Source organism: Octodon degus, unplaced genomic scaffold (assembly GCF_000260255.1).
Source record: "Octodon degus isolate 3935 unplaced genomic scaffold, OctDeg1.0 scaffold00009, whole genome shotgun sequence".
NCBI lineage: Eukaryota > Metazoa > Chordata > Mammalia > Rodentia > Octodontidae > Octodon > Octodon degus.
This window is the reverse complement of record NW_004524585.1, coordinates 17261929-17284986: the sequence shown is the minus strand read 5'-3', so window position 1 is coordinate 17284986 and position 23058 is coordinate 17261929. Positions and strand designations below refer to the sequence as shown.

General features: G+C 39.3%; 1 protein-coding gene across 2 annotated transcripts in view; it reads right to left on the bottom strand.

Moving 5' to 3' along the window:
* The window catches only part of Efna5 (ephrin A5), a 280960-nt gene that overhangs the window by 37846 nt on the left and 220056 nt on the right, over positions 1-23058 (bottom strand). For both annotated transcript variants that reach the window (XM_004625407.2, XM_004625408.2), the window contains exon 2: positions 9380-9672. In XM_004625407.2, coding sequence (XP_004625464.1) covers positions 9380-9672 — 293 coding nt within the window. The remainder of the gene's footprint in view (positions 1-9379; positions 9673-23058) is intronic.

Here is a 23058-nt window from a genome sequence, read left to right as displayed (position 1 = left end):
TATATATATATTAAAGTTTTGTTCCTAATGTGGATTTTATTCAATCTATGTACAAGAACTTCAATGGAGAAGTAGCCTGGCGCCAAAGTCCACATGCTTCCCTGATTAAGCAGAGGTAAGCCAGACCCCAAAACCCGTATTTCAAGCCCACAGGGTACTCGTGGACTAACATAATGAATGATAATGCCTCGTTCTCTGCGTTAATATTAAAGAAAAGGGAAAACAGAAAACTTTACAGCCACTATCAGCTCTCCGAGCCATAAATCTCAAGTTTTGAGAATTGCTTCCCCAAAAGGGTAGGGAGCAGGGATGAGTTGTGAGCGTGCTTCGGAGCCTGGAGATATTTTTTAGCCAGGCAGCAAAGCACTGACACAGATTTCTACATATCTCTGGCTGTGAAAAGTCTCATTTGTAGTGATTTATATTTCCTCATAAAGAACTCTGTGGATAATATAGGCCTGCTGTGAGGCTGTATGACAACTTTCAAACCAAGAGTTACACGACCATTCTGTTAAAATAGAGCAAGAATAGATGACTGGGAAAATCGGTAGAAATAGTATTTCTTATGATGAAAGCCCACAATCCTATTTTTTTCCAGCATGCACCATATTCAGAGTCACCTTTCACTCTATTGTGTATGTCTTGTGGATAAGATTTTGATGGTCTACCCTAGAAAGTATCTTTTCCCCGGAAGATGAACTGTGCATTTGGCGTGTGTGTGCTCGTGTAATTTACAACAAATGACACTTAGGCATCAGCACACTGAAGTCAGTTGCCTTAATAAGTTACTGAGGGCAACACAGAGAATAGCATGCTGACATCCTGAAGTCAATGAAGTCTAAACACTGTTATTCCAAGTGTCACGGGTGTGTTATCTCCATTTCTTCTGGCATCTGCTATGTGTAACACCACACATACATGCAATACAACAGCTCATTAAGCTGTTTGCAGTTAGCGCTGAGACCAAAATAGTGCATTGCATGTTTGTAGAGCTGAGTATTACTGCCTCCCTGTGAAATTACACAAGCAGGTGTATTAGTTCTTTAGGAGATATAGCTACTTTTGACATTTATGAATAAAAAGAACAAGCTTTTGATTTACTTCACTTTCAGCATTTTTTCTTAGTGTGGCAAAAGGTGACATAATTTCTTCCTACCCCCTAGGAGATCAGAGCTCTACACGCTTCCTAATTCTTATAATAGCATTTTGAATTTTTAAAAATGAATTTAGAACAGGGTCTACAGAGTCTACAGGGTCTCACTATGTAGACTGGACTCAGAGTGATCCGCTTGTTTTCAGCCTTCCATGCGCTGGGATAACAGGCACATGCCACCACACCCAGTCTCAATGGCTGGCTCAGCGTCCCCCAGGGGTGGGGCCGACATGGCATGCAGGGGATCAAACCCCAGCTGCTGCGCTCTGCCTAAGCAGGCACTTTAGTCCGCTGAGCTATCTGGCCAACCCTTGTATTTTGAATTCTTAAAAGGAGTATCAATGAAAATTATCTGTTTCTGAACTTCTTATCTGAATGTCCCACAATTTGAAAAATTCAGACAATAAGAGACGTGCTAATGAGTCTCCACTTTCTTGTGACTGATCCATGAATTCCTATAAAGTCCCAATTATTCAATACCTTTTAAGGCTCTCTTTGCAAATTTTAAGAATACTTCCAGCGTCAAAACCCTTTAATCAGCTGTGTTCACTCCATTTTCCTTTACATAGACCTAGCATCAATCTGTGGATCTCACTCAGGCTATGTGCAATGTGTTACGTGAAGCCACCACAGAGTCCGGGGGCGGCATCTGAGCTGGGTGCTCCTCACTGAGGCAGAGAGTTCTTGCTCAGACGCTTCGCAGGGAGCCAGGCAGCAAACAATTGTATTCATAAGTGAAACTACAATTCACACAGCAAATATACTGAAGTCTCAAACATTCTCTTTCAGGTCCTCCTTTTATCTTCATTAAGAGCCTTTGAAATTCATCCGTGCTATACAGAAAGATGGCTAGGGACAACTCGAAACACACCCAATCCTAAATTTACTCTGTAGATGAAAAGATACATTCTTGCAGGTTTACTAAGTAATAAAAGAACTACTTTCAGGTAGAGACTTAATATAATACCAGAAAAATTTCCAGTATCCCAGTGGAGAAAAACTTTCTATTTTCAAGACAAAACAAAATTTAAGAAAACAACAGTTCTTAAATACTGAAATTCTTCAGTTTCCTAACACTGTCTTTCATGTTTTTTTTCTGTGTTAGCATAAATATGCCTTTAAGTATCATGTTTCAAAAAAAAAATCATGTTCTGGCATCACAGACCTAAAAACTAGAGAAGATAAACCAGTATTTAACCACAGCCTTACGGCAAATTCTAGTTACATATCTTCATCTCCACAGAGTTGAAGCTAGAATGAAGACTGCTAAAATAAGACTTCCGTCATCAAAGACGGTTTTCGATAACAACAGTAAAATGCACACACACGCTGGAGCAAATATTGAGTTGTTCACGTTAAGAAAGTTCATTGTATTTACAGGTCACTTGCTCTGCAATAGTAAGAGATTATGAGCAGTGAAAAAGATTACCTCCTGCTTTGATAATTGTGTCATCTTGATGCTCTTCCATTTCAATAAGAAAAATTCCCTGAAAAGGTGGATTTGTGTGAACTGTCAGGATCAAAATAATTCTTAATGTAGATTATCAGTAAAAGCCACTGAAAAAATCTGACTTCCATTGGGGAATGAAGCCATCCTTAAGCATAAATAATCCTAGAATAATGCTTTTTGAGAATATTGGAATTAATTTTAAATTTTAAATACTATGCATTATTATTATCATTATTATTATTAATTATTATTTTACTAAAGTATCAGTCCTGACTATTCAAGTTGCCTTAACTTTGCAAAAAATGTAAAAAATTTTGGATGTGGTTCATGAAGATACATCCTTAGAAACAGAGTGGTTCTTTAAGAAGATATTTTTATGTAGAATTGCAAGCCTGTAATCCCAGCTATTTGAGTGGCTGAGGTAGGAGGATCACACATTTGAAACAAGATGGGTAACTTAGCAAGATATTTTCTCAAAATTTAAAAAATAGAGCCAGGGAGATAGTCCAGCAGCATAAGCGTCTACCTGGCAAGTGCAAGAAGAGAAGAAAAAGGAAAAGAAATCAGTTGTGCTAGAGTACCCCTGAGTTTGATCTACAACACCACACGCTTCCATAAAAATCATTAGCTGAGTCTTGAAGATAGGAAAGATTGTAACAAAGAACTTATATTCATTTTACAGATGAAAAAAGGGAAGGTTGATACAGTTAAGTAAATTGCCAAAGTCACATAACTATTAGGCATATAAGGGGAGAATTCAGGCTTGTCCCAGGGCTGCACTCATCAGAGACTGTACTTTAAAAAACAAGCAAGCAAGCACACAAACAAAAAACTATTTCACTTCCTCCTTTGATGACATGTATTCCCAATATACAATTAAAACTATTACTAGAAACTAGGGAAATGCTACTGAGTGTGCAGTGAAACTGCCTGCTTTTCTTAAATATTACAATATAAAGACATGTTTTTAAGAAAATCTTTTCTCCTTCTGTAAGGTTCACTATGGCATCTATTTAATCAAATAGTATTCATTGAGTAGTTCTTTTAGATACTGCTATCTACTATTTTTATTGAAAATATAGTGTTCTGTCAATATTATAAATAAGCAGGCTCTATATGTTGCAAAAGACTTGCCTGATGTTGTGAGAAACACTTCTATAAGAAGCAATACTCTACACCCCAACAACTCACGGAACAAGGCTCTGGAAAGACAAAATCGGCCTGTGATGGAGTTTCTTCTTTATACTAACATTATGTTTCCCTGATTATTCTTATACCTTTCACGGGTCAGTCAATAACCATACTGTACAATGAACTGACTTCCGAAGCTTGTTCTCAAAATTTTAATAAAGTTTCTCTTAGAAATTTGGTTATTTATTTTATTCATCTTTTGTGTAAAGCAAAACAAAATTATGTCATAGCCTGAGATGATGCTGTAAACTTTTAAGTGAAATATATAATTGTTAAGTGTATGCATTCAAATAGCTATGAAGTCTGAGCTACACGTCTATAGTAACACAGAATGTTATCGGTTACAAATTTGCCTTAGCAAATGCTAGATTTCTCTGCCTTTCTAGTGTTATTTTCAAAAAATTTGTTTTCTTTTGTAGGTTTCTCATTTAAAACTCACTAATTCCTGAATCAAGTGCACAATCATGATTCAGTCTGAATGCTTTATTTATTTCAGAAAATTCGAAAAGAATTTCTTGGAAAATGCAACTTTCAGGCTTCTGAAGTTATCTGAAGTATCCTCTGGATATCCTCTATGGAGCTGAAAAATGCATAAATGTATTTTAAATGTATCTTTCCATTATCAAATTTAGGATAAGGAGAGTTTATACAACAGTATTCCCTAAACAGTCAAAGTGAGTGTTACATATTTCTATTTTTATACAAGACATTTTTCATTCTGACTTGGGACTTATATATGTTTTCATTTCTTTTAATCAGTTAACTGACTTAAATTTCCTCTCAGGTCATCTACTTATTATCTACATGACCTTTTTACAAGTTACCTAAATTTGTGCCTCGTTTTTTTTCACCTGTAAAAAAGAGAAAATTTTTCATCTCACTGTGCTGTTTCCAAGAATTGAAGAATACTTAGAATGGTGCCTTAAGCAGATTAAGTGCTAAGTAAACACTGATTAGCCTTATTTATTGAATGTCTACTATGTGCCAAATAATATAACAGATGGTATACAGCACAACCAGCAGCGAATGCCCGACTCCATGCAATGCCAAGGCTGATAAGTAACAGAGGAAAAGGAGTGTAAGAGTGTAAGGAATGAAGGTGATGTGATTTTTACACTGGAATGTCAGAACATATTTTTTAGCCTCTTTCTAAGGAAAATGAGGGATAAGACAAGGGACATGGATGTCCGGGGCAGAAGGAATTTCAGGTAGGGGACGCTAAGCTGCAGAGCCCTGATTAGAACTGTGCTGATGGATACAAGCAGTAGGAAGGAGGCAGGGTGGCTGGAGCAGAGGGTCAGCAAGGGAGGCAACCTGTGAGAGGAATCAGAGATGAGGGTAGGAGGAGAGGAACACAGCCAGGGAGGAGCTTACTGGTCGGGGTAGAGACTGGACTTTGGTGTTGATAATAAATAAAACCACAGGAGGGTTTTGACCCAGTGGTGACACACGTTGTGGAGGTAGTAATGACAGTAATCTCTGTTGTGCTAGTAGAGACCGCAGGTCATGGTGGCATGTACAGGGTGGCAGGGAGAAAACTAGTTTAATGATTCTAACACAGCTTTCCACTCTGCATTTCCTTTAAAAAGTTCCCTTTAACCGGATTTTCTTGAGACCAACTAAAAAGGGCACTGGGCAGGGCCGGGCCATTGTATCAACACTATTTCTCACCCTGAAACTGCAGAGCTCCAATTAAAATATAATAAGGTTAAGACATTAAGGCTCTAAGAGACTTCAGAAATCATCAGTTATATACATGTTATTTTACACACAGAGAGTTAAGACTCTAGAGAAAATGAATTATTTACTACCCATGGTCGTTTAACTACTTAGGGAAAGAAAAGAGCCTGGGACTCAGTTTTCCTTACCTTACAAAAGGGTACATTCAAAATTCATGTTTCTCTGAACTTTGCAAAGATAGGTTATAGTGCCCATATTTTCAAGATTTCACTTTATCCACAATAACAGCAGAAAACCCTTTTTCCAACCATTTTCTCATTATGATACATGGCTAATGTGCATATAAAGTATTTCTAAAGTGCTTTGTGTTTTTGTTTTTGTTTTTTTGTATTTTAGGGAAGGGTCTACAGAGTCTCACTGTGCAGATCAGACTCACAGTGATCTGTCCGTGTTCAGTCTCCTAAGAGCTGGGATTATAGGCACATGCCACCATACCCAGTCTCAACTGCTGGCTCAGCGCGCCCCAGAGTCAGGGCGAACAGCACAATGGGGATCGAACCCCGGCCACTGCATCGGCCTAAACAGGCACTTTAATCTGCTGAGCTATTTGGCTGGCCCTCTAAAGTATTTTTAAAGTTCATAAATGATATTTTTTTAAGTTTCTAAAATTATTCTTTCCTTTAGGAATTCTTCATAAATGACAATGTCCTTAATTAATTAACTGGAGGTTCTGCAAACCTATCACTGGAAGAAATGCCACTGATTTTTTAAAAAATAATGTGTGCCCTTTACTTACAAAATAACTCCTATAGACTTAAAGGGCAGAATATCATAATCCGGAATGGCCCAAGTCCACAATAATGGTGGACACTGATTATTTAAAATCTAAGAGGAAGAATACCCAACATACAGCCATTTGGGGTGGAGTAAAAGATTTAGTACTGTGAAGGATGTTTTGTTTTTAAAATAAATTAGAAACTTCATCTGGGATGCTTGGAATCACTGCATAACGTTCATTTTATGAAGCCACTAAAAAGAAAATAAGTCTTATTACAAATAAAGTAGAACTTGTTAAGAATCCTGATATGTATCCCTTCTGCATCTTGGTAATCTGCTCATGAAATTTCTCCCCTACCCACAAATCTGTGCCGTATCTGAACCTTGGCAATCCACATGACAACTACACGGAAGCCTGCCCCTCACACTCTGACGCAGAACAGACAACGCCTGGGCGGCTTTCCCCTCAGTTCTGCCTTGGCAAAGCTAGAAGGGACATGAAAGCCAAGAGGCACTGAAATGTACTCCTGCCCTAGCAACAGTACTGGGTGGAATTGCGTGGTGGGCCATCAAGCTTGCTCCTGAGACCAGCCCTAGAGTTTTTTATAATGTGCTAAGTATGAAAAAAGCCATTTCCCAATCATCTGGTTCATTCCATGCACATTAGGAGAGGAAAATTCAATGGTGGGCCAATTTTCCCCTAAGAATCTTCCAGTTTAATTATGACCACAGTACATTAAATGTCTGTAAGATGGCTACATCAGCTCTGCAGCTACTGCTGTCAGCAGTAAAAGAGGTAGAAGCCCTTTGCTACTGAAAAGACAGGGAAGGATGCTTCCATGGGTCAAAAAAATGGTTGAAAATTCAATTTAATTGAACACCAGGCCACTGTGCTTCTTGTAAACGAACATTGCTTGCTGCTAATTTGTGCTATTTTACCTTTCATTTAAAAAAAGTAATTCAAGTTAAACTCAGCTGAACAGCAAAAAGCTCTTGATATTTTGAAGCATTTTGGAACAATTACTTTGACGGGAGCCCTTGACAGTTAAATGACTCTGTTAAATGAATGTTATAGAAGACACATAATGATTTTTAGTGAAATATTGAATTTAACCACAAATGAGGAGAAACCAGTCATAGCACTATGGGTATATTTGAATAATAGCATCTTGCTTATGAACCTCAACGGATTCTATAATTTTTAATAATCATGCAATCAACTAGTTAGCTGGTGAGTATGTTGCCCATCTTACTGCTGTATATTCATTTCTCGTTTATGCCTATGTTGTCCTTCAAGCTGAAAAAACTCAGAAGAAAATTCAAAACTAGTAATAATCTCCTCTTACCCTGCTATAGTATATTATAGCAAGGCAATTTATAGGACGCTGTCCACCATTGGAGACCTTCTCTTCCCTTTATTTACTGAATGGGACTCTTTCACAAAGTAAGAAACTAGGAAAAGTCAAGAGCACGCTGCCTGAGAATGTGAGAATTCACTGCACGCCAGTATTTCCTGCATCTGTGGGACTCAATATTCCTTTTCTTATTTTACATATTGAATGTGAGATAGTATCAAGGTTTTTACATGTTTTCTCATGACTAACAGCAGAAATATGTCCTGAAATAATAAAACTGGTACTGTTTAATTTCCTTTTAAAATTCAATTCCAATATAAGTGAGAGGGCCCTTTGGGTGGTAAAATCTGACTTGGTATAAAATTCTGTTTTCTGGAGAAGAAGAGGAGGTAGAAATCTCGGTGAATGCAAAGCACGTGGGTGGGAACATTTGGGCTGGAGAAATGAGTCAGAAAAACAGGAATGTTCTTTATCTCGTTTGTCTAGCAAGCCGGGGTGAAAAGTTGGTGCTGAGCAGACTGAAAGGTGTTCCCTGGGTCTGTGCACACAGAGGTGGGGGTGGAGGAAGCTGTACTTCCTGATTCTCCCAAGCAAGTGAGGCATCACTCCCCCCAAGTCTCCAGTGCTCCTCGCATTCATCTTTATCCATCAACTGCCTATTTATACTCTACAATGTCTATTTATGTCTGCTCCCTACTATAACATTATACCCTAAAAAGGAGTACTATCCTCTCCTACCCCCCCACATTTCTGATCCAATGTTCAATAAATGTACTTAAGAATAAATAACTTTTTAACTCCTTCTGCTGACAGTGAACGTTCATAGGAACAGCTACGTAGTTGAAACATACGACACCAGCCAAAGGCGAGTCCAGACTGACAAGAGATTACCTAAAGGAGGGATTACCTAGGACTTTGTTATTCAAGATATAGTCCACAGGTCCTCTGCATCCAATCACCTAGGGGCTCTCTATATGTGCAGAATCTCATGCTGTGTCACAGATCCCAAGTCAGAATATTCACTGTGATATCCCCAGATGATTCTAATGCACAGCGAACCCTAAGAAGCATTTACCTCTGGGACATAACAGTATAATGCCTGAAGAAGTGGTGGTGTACATAAAAGGGAAAAAACAAGGGCATGGTGTTGTGATTAATGCTGAAAACATTTTGTGCTCTCTAAGGACAGTCAATGCTCACAGGTGAAAAACTCACTCCTTCCATTCCCTCGAAACCCTTGCTAGATACTTCTTCACATGCTTTATGCTTAAAGACACAGCTGCTCTTAATAATTGTCTTTTCTCTTCGGTGCAAAGAGAGTATTTATTGTCAGCATGCTGACATTTGCAGGCATTTTGGCTTTCTCCACTAAAACTGTGGATGATTGAAAGGATATGCTGACACCTGAATAAGAAATCCAATGACTTTAAGCTATGTAAATTTAATTATTTCCTTTAATTTTTTCCAGAATTTTTTTTTTTCTTTTCCTGAGCTTTGGAGAAGTTCTGGCAATTTTCATTTAAAAGAAATACAAGTCAGCAGTGGTTCACTGAACAGGCTGACATGCAATTTCATAAGGGGAGAGACACTGTGTCTTTAATCTAATTTGTGCTCTCAATTCCCAGCTAATGTACCTAGGGATTGTGATGTACACATTTATGAGGAGACATCTGTAACGTTAAGTCCAGCTCTGCAGTTCTCTGTAACATGGGTAAAAAATTAGTCTGGGTTCCTGCAGCTTCCCCATAGCATGATAAATCTCTATATACTCACAGATATAGAAATACTCTCGGCCTGGCCTGAATTCAAATCCTAGGGAAAAGGGAGTGAAGAGCTGGAATTTTTCAGAGAACTTCAGCGGTCCATTTGGGGAGTGAGGCCGGTTACATTCCCATCTCTTGAACCCTTTGGAAGTGTGGTCGCAGGCACTGTAGCCATCAAAGTTCACCATGTAGAGGATGTAGCGCTCAGTCTTATCTTCTGGGACCGAGTCCTCATAGTGCGGACAGAAAACGTCCAGGTAGTCATTGATACAGACATCGATGTGGTAGTCACCCCTCTGGAATCTGTTGAGAAAACGATTCGATGATGAGCTCATTGGCAGAGCAAAGAGTTTTTGCTTGAAACTCATAAGTTGAACACTGTAAAATTTCTGGTGCTCAAAGATTTAGTCTAAGTTGTCACTGAACACCATTATGATTTGGGGAATAGTTGAAATATTATCGCTTCAATTCCAAGCTACAATAAGTCATTTTCCAGAGGAATTCTCTTATCATTGCTTCAAAATACCCTACAAATGCAGTACATCACTTTCACCCTAATTCTTACACTATTCTTTCAGAACAAAGAACTACACAAATGTGTTATTTACAAGATTTCCTTTATTCTTAAAATTGTATTATGTTGAAGAAAAGTTTTTTTTTTTCCTACAAGTTTCACTTAATAAAGATTTCTGAACAAATGAATGAGCAAGTGAAAGAACAACAAATTACTGAACTGTTTCAGTTATAATTGAGATCATTTTCAAGTTTCTATGTAAATACAGAATCCTCAGAGTTTCTGGCTGCAGTTATTCAAGGATTTTTCTTTAGAACCTAAATAATAATTGTTTGTGGAAATCACTGCAATTTCACAGAAACCACAAATATCCTCCGCCATTGTTTCGATTGAGGCTTGAAAGTAGCCAATCTGAAAGCAGTATCCTGTTCTCCTTGCTGCTGATTGGCTGCCACCCTGTAGCCCGTCTCCTGCGGATGAACCAGCATCCCAGTAGAACAGCTTGCTCTTCCACAAGCAGCTATAGCCAGTGTTCTGGGTTTTGTTCTTCTTAAAGCCCTAAAACTCTGAGATTACACCAAAATGCCCTGCATTAAGGCTTTACTGACACAGTAACTGAGTACGTTAAATTACATAACTGCAGGAGACATGTAATATGTAGAGCTTAAACTATAAAAAACAAGCATTTATAGATATTTTCCTGGCCATATTTGAAATTTGCAGTTTTCTGCAGTGTGTACTTGCTCTGGGAACACAACGCCTGTGAATTTCGGCAGTCTAATGTATAAAGAACTAGAGCTATACAACTGAGTTAGTACCACAAAATTTAAAGTTGAAAATTCCAAGAAGAGTTTATTCATTTTAAAAGAAAAGGAAAGCAAAAACCCTGAGACACAATGAAGGTGGAATAAAGACTTCAGAACCCGGCTCAGTGTGTCCCTTAGTGGGTCTACTTCTAAGGAGAAAGCAAACACTCATCTTAGTTTATCACCGTGTGGCTGCTCCGTCCTTTTGCATACTGAGAAAATGGAAACCATCTACTGAAAGAGTTTCCTCTTTTGTTTCATATTATTGGTTGGTGGAGGTCTGGACTGGTAAGAAGTAAAAGTAATAAGCCAGATAAGAACAAATACCATGGCAAATTCTTCCTGGAAATTAAAATGCACACACACACACACACACACACACACACACACACACACACTGCTACCACAATGATGACAACATTTCTAGCTGTCCACTTTAATTCTAATCTGACAAAAATTTTTCCTTACCTTCTTTAACTAATATCTTTCTTTGTTTCACAAGACCCTGTGATGTTTGGTGTAATAATTGTTACTACACAATTCTCTCGGTCTACAATCACAGTGGCAAAGCCTACAAAACCCCTTTGCTTTTAGCTAGTGAGGAAATTCTTCCCTGAGTGCTCAGAAAAGGTTCATCATAAAACTTTGTCACTGCTAAAATACAGCACTCATAAAGTTGTGTAAGTTAGGCCGTCTCAGCATGTATATTTCCCAGTGGTAGTGAGCTAGTCTATTCCATTCGTGGACGTCTCTTACATGGTAGAAAGTTTCTTATATTGAACATAAATCTGCTTTTGTGTAATTTCTACCTACTGATCCTACTACTGTTGCCTGGAGTTGCTAAGAGAAAACCTAATTCATCTTCCACAAGTTAATGACCACGAGTCATTTGGAGATGTCAGCCATGTCTTTCTGTATTGTTCTTTTCTCCAGATAGGAAAATCCCGATCTGAGGGTTACTTCCCAGGATCTTCAACATTCTGGGCCCTCCGTATGTCCTCCACTTTCCTCCTATGTTCTCTTTCAAATGTAGCGTTCAAACATCACAAAGAACTCCAGCAGCTTAGGACCAAGGTTTACTCCCAGAAAAATATAGCACTTTTCCTCCAGATACTAAACATTCATTGAGCAAACTGACATTCCCTGCTAAAAGCCAAAATTGTAAAAAACTGGAGGAACCATTCATTTTGAGTGAGGAGATCTGTGGTTGACTGGATTGGTCATAAATCATCCTGAGCCTCAGTTTCCTTACAAATAAGGTAGAATACTAATGAGAACCGGCCTTGATACTCTCACGAGGCTGCTTCAAGCCTCAGATGCAGAATCATCTGAAAAGCAGCCTGTGAATGTAAATGCACGCTGAATTGTGTAAAAGAAGTAAGGAGGCGTTATCAGGATATTCACTTAACAGATACAAAATACATAAGCATCTATAAAAAACAAACAAAAAAAAGCCCCACACATATTTATTTCTTTATTTTTACAATGCTCATGATCATGAGCTGGCTTTTTCTTCATTACTAGCAGACAATGATTTGTCAAGATGCAGAGAAAGACTATGTTGCTTTTAAAAGATTTTTGAACATCAAGGTAACATCACTGCCAAAGTACAAAGAAAAGACACTGCAATGTTCAGATAAAAGAGTGCCGGGATATGAATCATCAGCACTCAGAGTAGCCTGACAGCTTTGGATGAGAGCCAGGCGAGAACTGCAGCAGAAGGCAATGCCCAGATGCGCTTTATATTATTATATTATTATTATAGATTTTAAAGACATTCAAGGGGAAAGATTTTTCTTTTCTTAAGTGTCGCTCATTTTAGCTTTTACTAGCATTTGGCACTGCTCAAAAGTGAAAATTAAAATTAAAATTGCCATTATCTGGCCCCGGTCTGTTATTCCTTGATTCTACAATTAAAAAATACTGTCACTGTTCTTGATGTTTCAAAGTTAGTTTCTCTTTTCCAACTTTTATCCACATTAATTTGCTAAACTTAAAAAAAAAAACTTGTAATAAAATTTAATAGAGTGGGAGTGAGCAACCATTCTACAGTGGATTGACCAGTAATCCCTTCCAGTGACATTTTATATTGAATGAAGTATTAAGTGAATTACTGTGGTCCTATTTTAAACAGATGATACTCTTGTCATTATGGTTTCTATCCTTCTATCAACTGACAAAGCAAAAGATTATGATTTACCATAGAGGTAATTTACATATCTGCTTCAGATGTTTAATTTGCATATGTTAGTTTATGAATGTAAATTATAAGGGATGGGCACTATGAGCATAAAACCAATGATAAATTGGGCCCATAAGAGGCAACTGTATATCCTAATCAAGTATTGTTCAAAGAAAAGTTTACAATTTGATATTCTAACAGTATAATACATTATCTTCTTTGGGTACAAAGTAGTACAGATCCATTCTTCTCTGGTCTTACTGTAAAGAAGTGGATGAGTCCGATTACAGTTACTGAGAGCTCATTATGTCACAGTCATTATTTCAAATTACTCTCTACTGCAGCCCAACTGAATGTACTCTATTATTACTATTACTTGAAGATGAGGAATCTGAGAGAAAGAAACGGAGCAAAGTGCCCAACTAGTAAAAGTTAGAAGCAGAATTCAACCTTAAAACTAAAGCTGAGGCCTCATAGCTAAACTTCCTTACCACTCCACTTTGTGAGTGACTGCATCATGAATTTCAGGTCCTTAGCTCTGTTCTGTAGTCACAAAGAGGAACAATTCTCATTCTCAATGGAGTTTCCACTCTTTTTCCATTTACTAATGCAAAAGCATGTGCTAATTTCAGAATCTATCCATGTTTCACATGTTATCATGTGAAATCTTCAAAACAATCCTATTAATTTTGTCAATGAGGAAATGACATTTCAGAGGGGATATTTATCCTTTTAGTCTGATTTTTCACAGTAAATAAGTGGCAGAATGAGCATATTCTCTGTACTCCCAACCAAAATGCCTCCAAAGCTGCAGTAGTCATCGTAACTCCCTCTGTTCAATGGGGCCCCCTTAACAGCCTAGACAGCATCAGGTGCACATAGGTTTCCACTAATCTTCTAGGAGAGTCATGCAGCGAGGTGCCCTGCCCTACTCTCTCCACCAGATTGGACCCATACTCCTAACCTGAAAATGAAGGGTACATCAACACTTAGAACAGCCTCAGGTGGCAGGATTGGCTTCTGACTCATGCACATCACTGTGGTCTTTCACCAAAATGCAGTGAGCGCTGTTAGACTCAGCACCCATTCACATGAAGGGACAGTAAAATGGCTTTCAAGAGCTTTAGGTCATATTAAAAGGGAAAATTTGCATCTAGAAACAATGATTCTGCAGGTCAATATTTAAAAATTCTGTGGTTAGCACAGCCAGTGCTTTAACACATTTGGAAAGCTCTTAGAAATTTTCTCCTCTTTCCTTTTATCATTTTTTAAAAATGTTTTTAGTACAGGGTCTATAGGGTCTCACTACACAGATCAGACTCTCAGACTTGTACTGACCCTTCCGTGTTCAGCCTCCCAAGAGCTGGGATTACAGGTGCGTGCCACCATGCTCAGTCTCAATGGCTGGCTCAGTACACCCCAGGGGCAGGGCCGGCACGGCATGCCGGGGATCAAAGCCAGGTCCTTGTGTCTGCCTAAACAGACACCTTAATTATCTTTTATCATCTTAATTTCATCCATTGTGCATGTTTTTCTGCACCTAAGAGCATGGCTATTTAACTATAATATTTGCCTGTACATTAACAAGGCAGTGAAAGTACAATATATACTAAATTATCATAATGCTTCACAATGTAAAAGTATGCATAATTACACACTTATGAAGTGATTGTGATTAAACCAAACCATTACAGAAAATAAGTTACATATGTACAAGGGTGGGCCCTCTTCCTTGCTGGGTTACATGGGTGCTCAGGTCAACGTTTCTTATGACACAATATTATTAATCTACCATCTACCTCTCATCTATCTATTTATCTTCTGTTATGGTAAGACTTCATTTTATGCATTTGTTCAAAATTTGGTAGTTGAAAAAAAATTTTTTTTAAAAAAATCAGAAAAGGGCCAGGAATATAGCTCAGTGGTACAAGTGCCTGCCTGGAAAGTGCAAGGTTCTAAGTTCAATTCCCAATATGAGAGAGAGAGAGAGAGAGAGAGAGAGAGAGAGAGAGAGAGAGAGAGGTTGGCAATAGACTTGTTGAAAACCAAGTCATTTACATTATGAAAGGATCATTTCAGTTAATTAAGAATGAAATCCAGCATGGCAACTAGTCCTTTGTAATTATATTAAATAGCAGCAATGAATTATGCGCCTTGTGGGAATTCTTGATCATCTGGAGGCCACCTGAAAGGTTAGCTAAAGAGCACACCTTAGGCAGAGGGCTGGTAAAACTCACAAAACTGAGGCTGAGATTAGATTAGAGACGAAACACGTGCTTCCACGTACAGAAGTGGGCTTGTTTCCGTGTTTACCTGATGGCTTTCCATCACACTGCGAAGTGCCTTGTGAGTGTCGTGATCTTTTATCACCCCCAAGCGCAAGATCTCAACTCCTATCCAGTCCTTCCGCTTCCGCCTGCTAAGACAAATGCATGTCGCCCAGCTAGCTTCCTCAATGAATAGCTTGTCAGGCACTGACCTTACTTCCTCCTCTACCATATGCTGCTGCACTGTGAATACTGACAGCTGGGAAGGCCAACTAGCAGAGACACAGGAGCAGCGCACGGGATGCAGTCTGCAGAGGAGCAGCCTCATAAGCATCCTCTAACTTCATCTTTAGCCACTTTCCCCTGCAGTGTTTCTCCTCTCTTTCCATCCTCATTTGCTAAAGCCAAAACGCATTTCATTTCAGTAGCTGGAAAAGGAAGGGTATGGTGCATATTTAAAAATGTTCTAAATTGGCCTTTAGCATATGTTGCTGGCACAGCAGTGAGCCTGCTTCCAGGGAAATATGTACAAAGGTATTTTATCAAGCAGCTCCTGAGTGGAGTTTCTTCACTCCATAAATATAGGAACAGTATACTGAAAGGAGACAGCGCTTTTAGAAGTTAGGAAGCTGTGAGACAGTTCCCCTCAAGGAACGCTGTAGAGGATTCAGAAAGGAAAATGTTGGTTCTCACCAACTGGATCCTTGACTCTCACATTTTAAATGCATTTTAATCTGTCAAAGAGGTGATTGTTTTAATATTCCTATTTGAACAGTACTCCAATTTCGTTTCTTTAATTACAAGGCAAACTAATGTATTACAGTCTGAAATTGAAATATAAAAGAAAGATGTGATTTATAGTAAAGATTAAGCAACTTGATCACTTTAAAGTTCCTCCCAGATTTCACACTAAATCTTGAGTGAATATATCTTTGGCAGTACTGTCTTTCAATTCAGCTATTGTTGATTTAAAGGCTGATTTCTGAATAACTATCTCTTTTTCACCAGGAGACTTTCTCATATGTCCAACATGGGGCTAATGGGCCCTACAACAGATAGAGGATTTGGTTTCTAAATATGTTTTGCGGCTGGGCAGGACAGCAGCCCGTGTTGCATAACATGCTTCTTCTCCTCTCCTTCTGTTCCTCCTTCCAGCACAGAATGCAAGCCTTATGGCTCTCCTATCCTGAATCTGAAGATGCTCTTTTTGTTTCTCTGTAGAGGTTACAATGTGAAATACAAACAGCAAATCAAACGTGGTGTGGGTAAATACTATCAGCATTACAAACAGGTGGACCATAGATGTGTTTCTAATTCTAAACTGTCCCCTCGCTCATGGGCTGAGATACACCCAGCTCGGAGAAGAGCTGGTAATCAGCTTTCATGCTCAGCTCTGAGAAAGCTGCAGGCTTGAACAGTCTCATCATGACCCATCCAGTTGTTGAAGCTGAATGATGTCTGAAATACATAATTTCAGCAGGTCAGTCTAGCTCTTCCAGGATCTACACCATATCGACAATAACTAACATACCTACTGAAGTGAAGATGGACAAATTACAACAAAAACTGTTTAAGGGTGAATTTCAGAGTTGGGCCCTACTTATTGCTTTGTAGCTGAAATTCCTATTACCTCCTATACTCTTTCATCCAATTAAACATAAAGACACTGACAAAATATTTTCAGACCAGACATGGGTGCTCTGTTTATCCATTCATAAAAATTCCAGCCGCATTCTTAATATATGCACCTTTCTGCAGCCTGAAAGCTTTGCCTTAAACTCAATAACTGTTGACAACAGTAATAAGAAATAGTATTCTTAGCCAGATATTTTGAACAGTATTCAACAGTATTTTAATACAATCACCTATCACATTTTGTGTGTTATGTGTATGTACTTTAAAACTGGTTTAAAAATCCTATAATTAATACTAATTACCCATATCAAACAGATGGATAGGAATCCTAAGTAGTTCTTGCTTGTAACTTTCCTAGTATATGTCACATCAGTCTGAATGACTTAAAAATTGCCTCTCCCTGAGCAGCACCTGTTTCAAATAAAAGCCCACAAAATGTTCTCTCCTCCAGTGTTTTAACTCATTTGGAGTTTGTTTTATTAGCTTGACAGAGAAGTTCCAAAGGAAATAAAGCATTAAATTGGCAGAGCCTAAACAGGACTTTTCTTCAGGAAGGGACTGGAAGCACTGGGTGACAGTCTAATTGCTTCTAGTCCCCACAGAGGCCTGGGGCACAGAGCAAGAGTGTGTCAACATCAACAGGTCAACTCCACCAAAGAATTAACCAGGCAGGGTTCTAACAGGCCTGGCACATCACAGGTCACTTCAAATAGTTTTCAAAAGGGGATTTGAAACAAAAATAAAGAATTAACGTCTGGCAATCTGAATAGTCCTAACAGTGGTTCCTCTCACAATGCAAAACAGGCTCTTTCTCCACGACCTCAGGCCAAGAGCTTTGTAAAAGAGCTGCACATCATACCCTAAGTTATCTGGAGTTTTATATGCTGTCAAGCAAATGGAACAGGGCACCTGTCACATGTACGCAGATCCAGCAAAAGCAGATGCAGAAAATCACCGAACAGGTTATCCAGCCACTGTCCTAGGAGAACAGGATTAAACAAACTGATCCTGTGCAGCGAAAGCAGGAGTCAATCAAACAAGCCACCTGCCAAAATGCTCACTTCTGGGTAGCCCTTTTAGTAGGAGGGAATCGCCTTGCAGAGTTTCAGACTACTCACAGTTTCAAATATTATAATACCAAAAGAGTAATAATAAATCCCTGCTTATTAACTGACTCAAGAAGAAAGTTTTGGAGACTAAGGATTTAAAAGTTCTTAAGCACTTGGTGTGCAAAGAGTAAAATAAATACTGGCACGAGCAGATGATAACTTACTGAAATCACTACTTTCTCAGGCTTGTTTTTGACTATTCAAGAACTAGAATATCTAAGATTTTCATGGCCTGGAATTAATCTCTACTAATTTAAGGTTAAATGTACTAAAATAGCCGAGAAGAAGAAAATGCAGTTGTTTTATTTATCTTACATTTGATCTGTGTTAGATAAAGAGAAGTATGCATTGATACTCCTAGGGGACAGCGATAATAAAGATGACATTTCATACAGTACTCTAGGGTGCCTTTGTTTCCCTGCATGTTGACAGGAAAGAAATAGTGGATGGGGCCGGCAAGATAGCAGAGTGGTGTAAGCCCCTGCTTAGGCAATCACAGGGGCGGGGCTTTGGGCCCTGGGACATGCCATGTCAGCCCCACCCCAGGGCGGGCTGAGCCAGCCACAAAAATAAATAATAAATAAATAGCAAATATATTAAATAGGTGGATAAATGTAGGACCAGGAATAAGGGTGATAAGGCAAAGAAAAGAGTTTTAGAGTAACTAGAAATTAGGTAGTTTGTGATCATAAATACTACAACTAGAACCAGGCATGGTGGTGTGCACCTGTAATCCCAGCACTCCAGAGGCTGAGGCAGGAGGATTATGGTGGGTTCATGGCCAGCCTACATTAAACAGAGACCTTGTCTAAAACAAAAACAAAAACAAAACCTCCTTGAAGTTAGGGCTGGTGTTTACTTGTCCCACTAGTTTCAATACTTAGCACAGCATCTGCATATAGTAATGACTTTGTAAACATCCAAATAAGGAAAATTGTAAGAGAAGGTTATTAGAAATAAGGCTTAAACACAGGAGAGTGATGTAAAGTATGTGATCATCTTCTATATGAAGGTCCTAGTATAAAGTATTGAGAAGGACTGAACAATGCAGTACATGGTAAGATCAGGAAACAAAATAATGGCGGACTGCAAAAAGGAGTGAGAATCAGGACTGTTGTTCAGGCAATGTTAGAAAATTATGCCGAGCGGAGTAGACAACGTAAGCACCTAAGGCAGAATGAAAGTTTCTCTCTTGTCATTAAGTCCTCTATTCAATTACCATTTATCGGGGTAATTAAACACTGGAAAGTGATGCCAGGCTAATTGTTAGATTATGATAATTACATGTCTTTGCTATGCTACAGCTGATCAAAATAAGATGTGGTCCCGTGCACTTAGCTAAAGCTGCTCTGTAATCGTCAGACTTTCATAGAGCACAAGGCCATTTATTACTAATTCATTACAAATCAGGCGGAGAAGCTTATTATTTGTAATGCCCCCCTACACACACACTCACGGTCTCCTGGAACAAGACTCCCGAAAGGTTAAGCACAAACTGCTGCCCTTTATTGGCCCATTTCCATCCCAATTACACAGCTGAGCAGCATTAGGTGCCTCTATTTGAGAGGGTTCATCAGACTGCTTCACAAAATCCTGCAACCGCCTATCACATTGGCAGGAGCATCCAGGAGGCCCTTTCAGCCTCTGCCAACCACTGTTCTGTTTGGAGCTGTGTCCCAGCAACCGTGAACTGGTGATCCAGAGCATCCTGGGGTGTGGAGGCTCCCTTCTGCTCAGGTCAGGCTGTGAGCGAGCCGGGGGATGCCAAGGGGTCTGCTCCAGTGAGCGAGTGTCGTGGGGAATGTAGATGACACTCCTTCTACCAAACGTCCAGTCTCCATGTGTCAAGCCCAGGTCTGGACAAGAAACTCACTCTCTCAGGAACCAGAGTCACCACAAAGCTATGAAGAGCTGCTCACAGAGAAAAAACTGGAAATGACTTTCCTTGAGCTCAACCAGACCAGAGTCCCTGACACAGGAGGGTTGGAAATCTCTTCTTCAAGCCACCCTTAGAAGGTGAGGAGGCAAATAGACACTTGGTGTTTTCCCTTGGATTTCATCTGGGGACTCTGGAGCCCTCCCCTGCACCCATCGCCATCAGAATAATGAATTTTCTTTATGCATAAAGAAAACAGAGCTTTGAGTTAAAGTTTATTATCTTGCTGTAAGTTCATTCATGGCATGTGCTCTGTTAAGTGAATTATTTTCCCCTATTATATACATGATGTTACAGATCGAATGTTTGTTTTCCCTTAGAATTCACATGCTCAAGTTTCAACTGCCTATATAACTTAATACTTAGGAGGTAGGGTCCTTATGGAGGTGATTAAAATTAGAAGGGGTACAAGGGGGGAATCCCTGACCACAAAGGCTAGGGTGCTTAAGGAGGAGACACCAGAGTCTGCCTTCTGCCCCTGAGGGGAGGAGTCAGAGAGGAGGTGGCTTTGTACAGGCCAGACGGCGAGCTCTCAGCAGGAATCAGCCCCTGCTGGACCCTGATCTGGGACCTCCAGACTCCAGAGCTATGAGAAAAAGAATCTCTGTTGTTTAAGCCACAGGGGGCAGTTCGCTGCGACAGCAGCCTGAGCCGACCAGCAGTGGCAGTTGAAAATTAAATGAATGACACTGTGGAGGAGGGGTGGTTTCCAGTTATATTGCTGCCAGTGACTGTAGAATTATATAAAATCAATGAAAAACAACTAAGTAAAAGTGGCCAGGAAGGAAGGAAATACGAGGGAGAGGAAGAAAACAGAAGCGGTGCTGGGACCGCCCACCTTCCCCTGCGCATGGCAGATACTCAAGGGCACTTGCTGTTCTGGGCAGACAGCTGGTCTGAGGGGAAAAGACACGTTATTTTCCTAAGTAGGGATGGTTTCACCCCTGAAATTAACTCATGGCACTACAAAAACGACTCATTGTCACCCAGCAACTGTGTCATCTCACTGTTTCAGCAAGGCCTTCGCTTAGAATAGTGCTACAGAAAGTCACGCACCCCATTGCAGCCTATCTTGACCCTGAAAATTAAAGCAGCCTATGCCACCAGCCCTTCCAAAATCATGCTAACTTTCTTCTAGGACCAAAACAAACCACAAGGTACCTTTGTTTACAGCAGAATATACGGACCTGCCACTTTATGTTGCACATTTACTGGTGGCTGTGGCTTAAAAGTGGGAAGATGGGTTCAGCTGTTCATCACATAAAAATGGTTTTGCACTACTTAGTATTACTATTATTTCCTCCCCACACTCATTAAAAGGATATTCATTCATACAGCTGGATCCTCTATTTACTTTTATAGCCTGGACCACAGAAAGATATATGCAAGAATAATGCAATCATAAAAAATAAGAAACTAATTGCTCCATCCCAAGGAAGCATAAGGGAGGGAAAGAAATAAACAATTCACCGTTTATTTCTTAGAAATAAATCTAAGCACTATAATATCTCTGCCTACTTAAATGCTTGTCTATCTCAATGGTGAAGAATATAGTTGCTTTTCTCCTTCCACTTTTCTTCTAATTAACTCTACTCTCAAAACGTCTACCTTAGAATAGAAGTGTAATTCAAAGCAAATGCACACGACCCTCCTCTTGAGCTTTCAGCAGTTTTGGTATTGCTCTAAGGGCTGAAGAAGCCATTTGTGTGGACTGGGAAGTTTCAGAAAAATGGTTAATGCCAAGACACAGAGGATGAAATAAGAGGGTGATGATGGGTGCTCCGTGCTGGGTGACAAGTCTGCACTCAGAGCTTTGAGGAGACAGGGTCACAATTGGCTTTCTTCAGCACTCAGCAAGTGGTACAGTCCCAGACCCCCAACTTTCACAATGCGCACGTTAACATTTTATTAAAACTTTCTTTTCTTACTTAGAAAAAAAGAATGTGAGCCAGTCAGAAACTCAACAGTAATAAGCTGAGTGAAAACACAACAAAGGGCTTCATGAAACCTACGAGAGATTTTAAATAAGCTGGGGACTGTAGCACTGAATTCATATCCAACGTGAGGATAAATGTCACTGTATCTCTTTGATCAATTTATTTACAGCAAAGGAAAATCCCATTCATTGTTGTTTAAATTCGACATCTGGGCACATACTTTGTCCATACCAAATATTTAAAATGATAACCTATTTCGTATACTAGAAGGAATTTATACTTCTTTTCTATTTCTGTTCCTAAAATATCAAGCACACTTTCAACACCCTCGGGAAGTACAGTATAAGCAAACAGGGAATGCACCATCATAGCAGACTCTCCCATTTGTGACTCAGGACACCCTGTAGCTGAGAAAAGATTCATAACAGTCCAGGTCCAACATGCACCCAAGAATGAATGTAACCCAGCCGTTAACTGAAAGTTCTATGTCACAGGCACTGCAAATGCTGACTACTGAGGTCTTATTAACACGGGGCACCCACGGGCCAGACGGGCAACCTCTTGACACGGTCCACAGAATAAACCCAGAGCTAGTGCTGCTGAGCCTGCCCCGAAGTAGGCACTGCTGTCCTACCTGCAGAAACACTTTTGCTTTTTCTGCTGTGGTGGCAGTGGCACTGTGCTGGAGCTGTTTTCCTGCATGTGACAAAGACATGATCTAGAGCTTAGGCTCTACCTCAACCTAGGGTTTTAAGCAGTCACAAACTATTCTGACACTAGAGAAAAGGAACTGAAAATTAGGTCTATCAGAAATGCTTTTATGTTTTTTCTTCAAATATTTTAGGTATAAATATGAATTTCTGGCATAAAAGGTAAAAAAATACATAGAAGACATAGAATTTCTTGGTGGAACATTAAATTTAGTTTTAACTTTCAAATTTTCAGTACAAGTTTTCAGTACATAAAGGTGGCATTCATCATAGAGAGCCGGTAGATACATACTACATCCTAATTCTCTTCCTAGCTCCTTTTCCTTCCTCTCCTGTCCCCTCCCTCTTTGAGATATAATTAATTTTAGAGATGACAGAGATGTTTTGAAGTCTATGCAAACATGAAATACTGCCATTTTTTGACAATTAGGACATTTAAAAATTCATATCACACATAAGAAAATTGCATTTTTTCCAACTGTAAAAAATATAGAGAGCAACTCAAAATTAGACCCTTCAGTTCTTGTTTAAAGGCAAATGGCAGCCCAGGGTGTTCGAGCATTAACTGAATTAAAAATGGCATCCTCAGCACT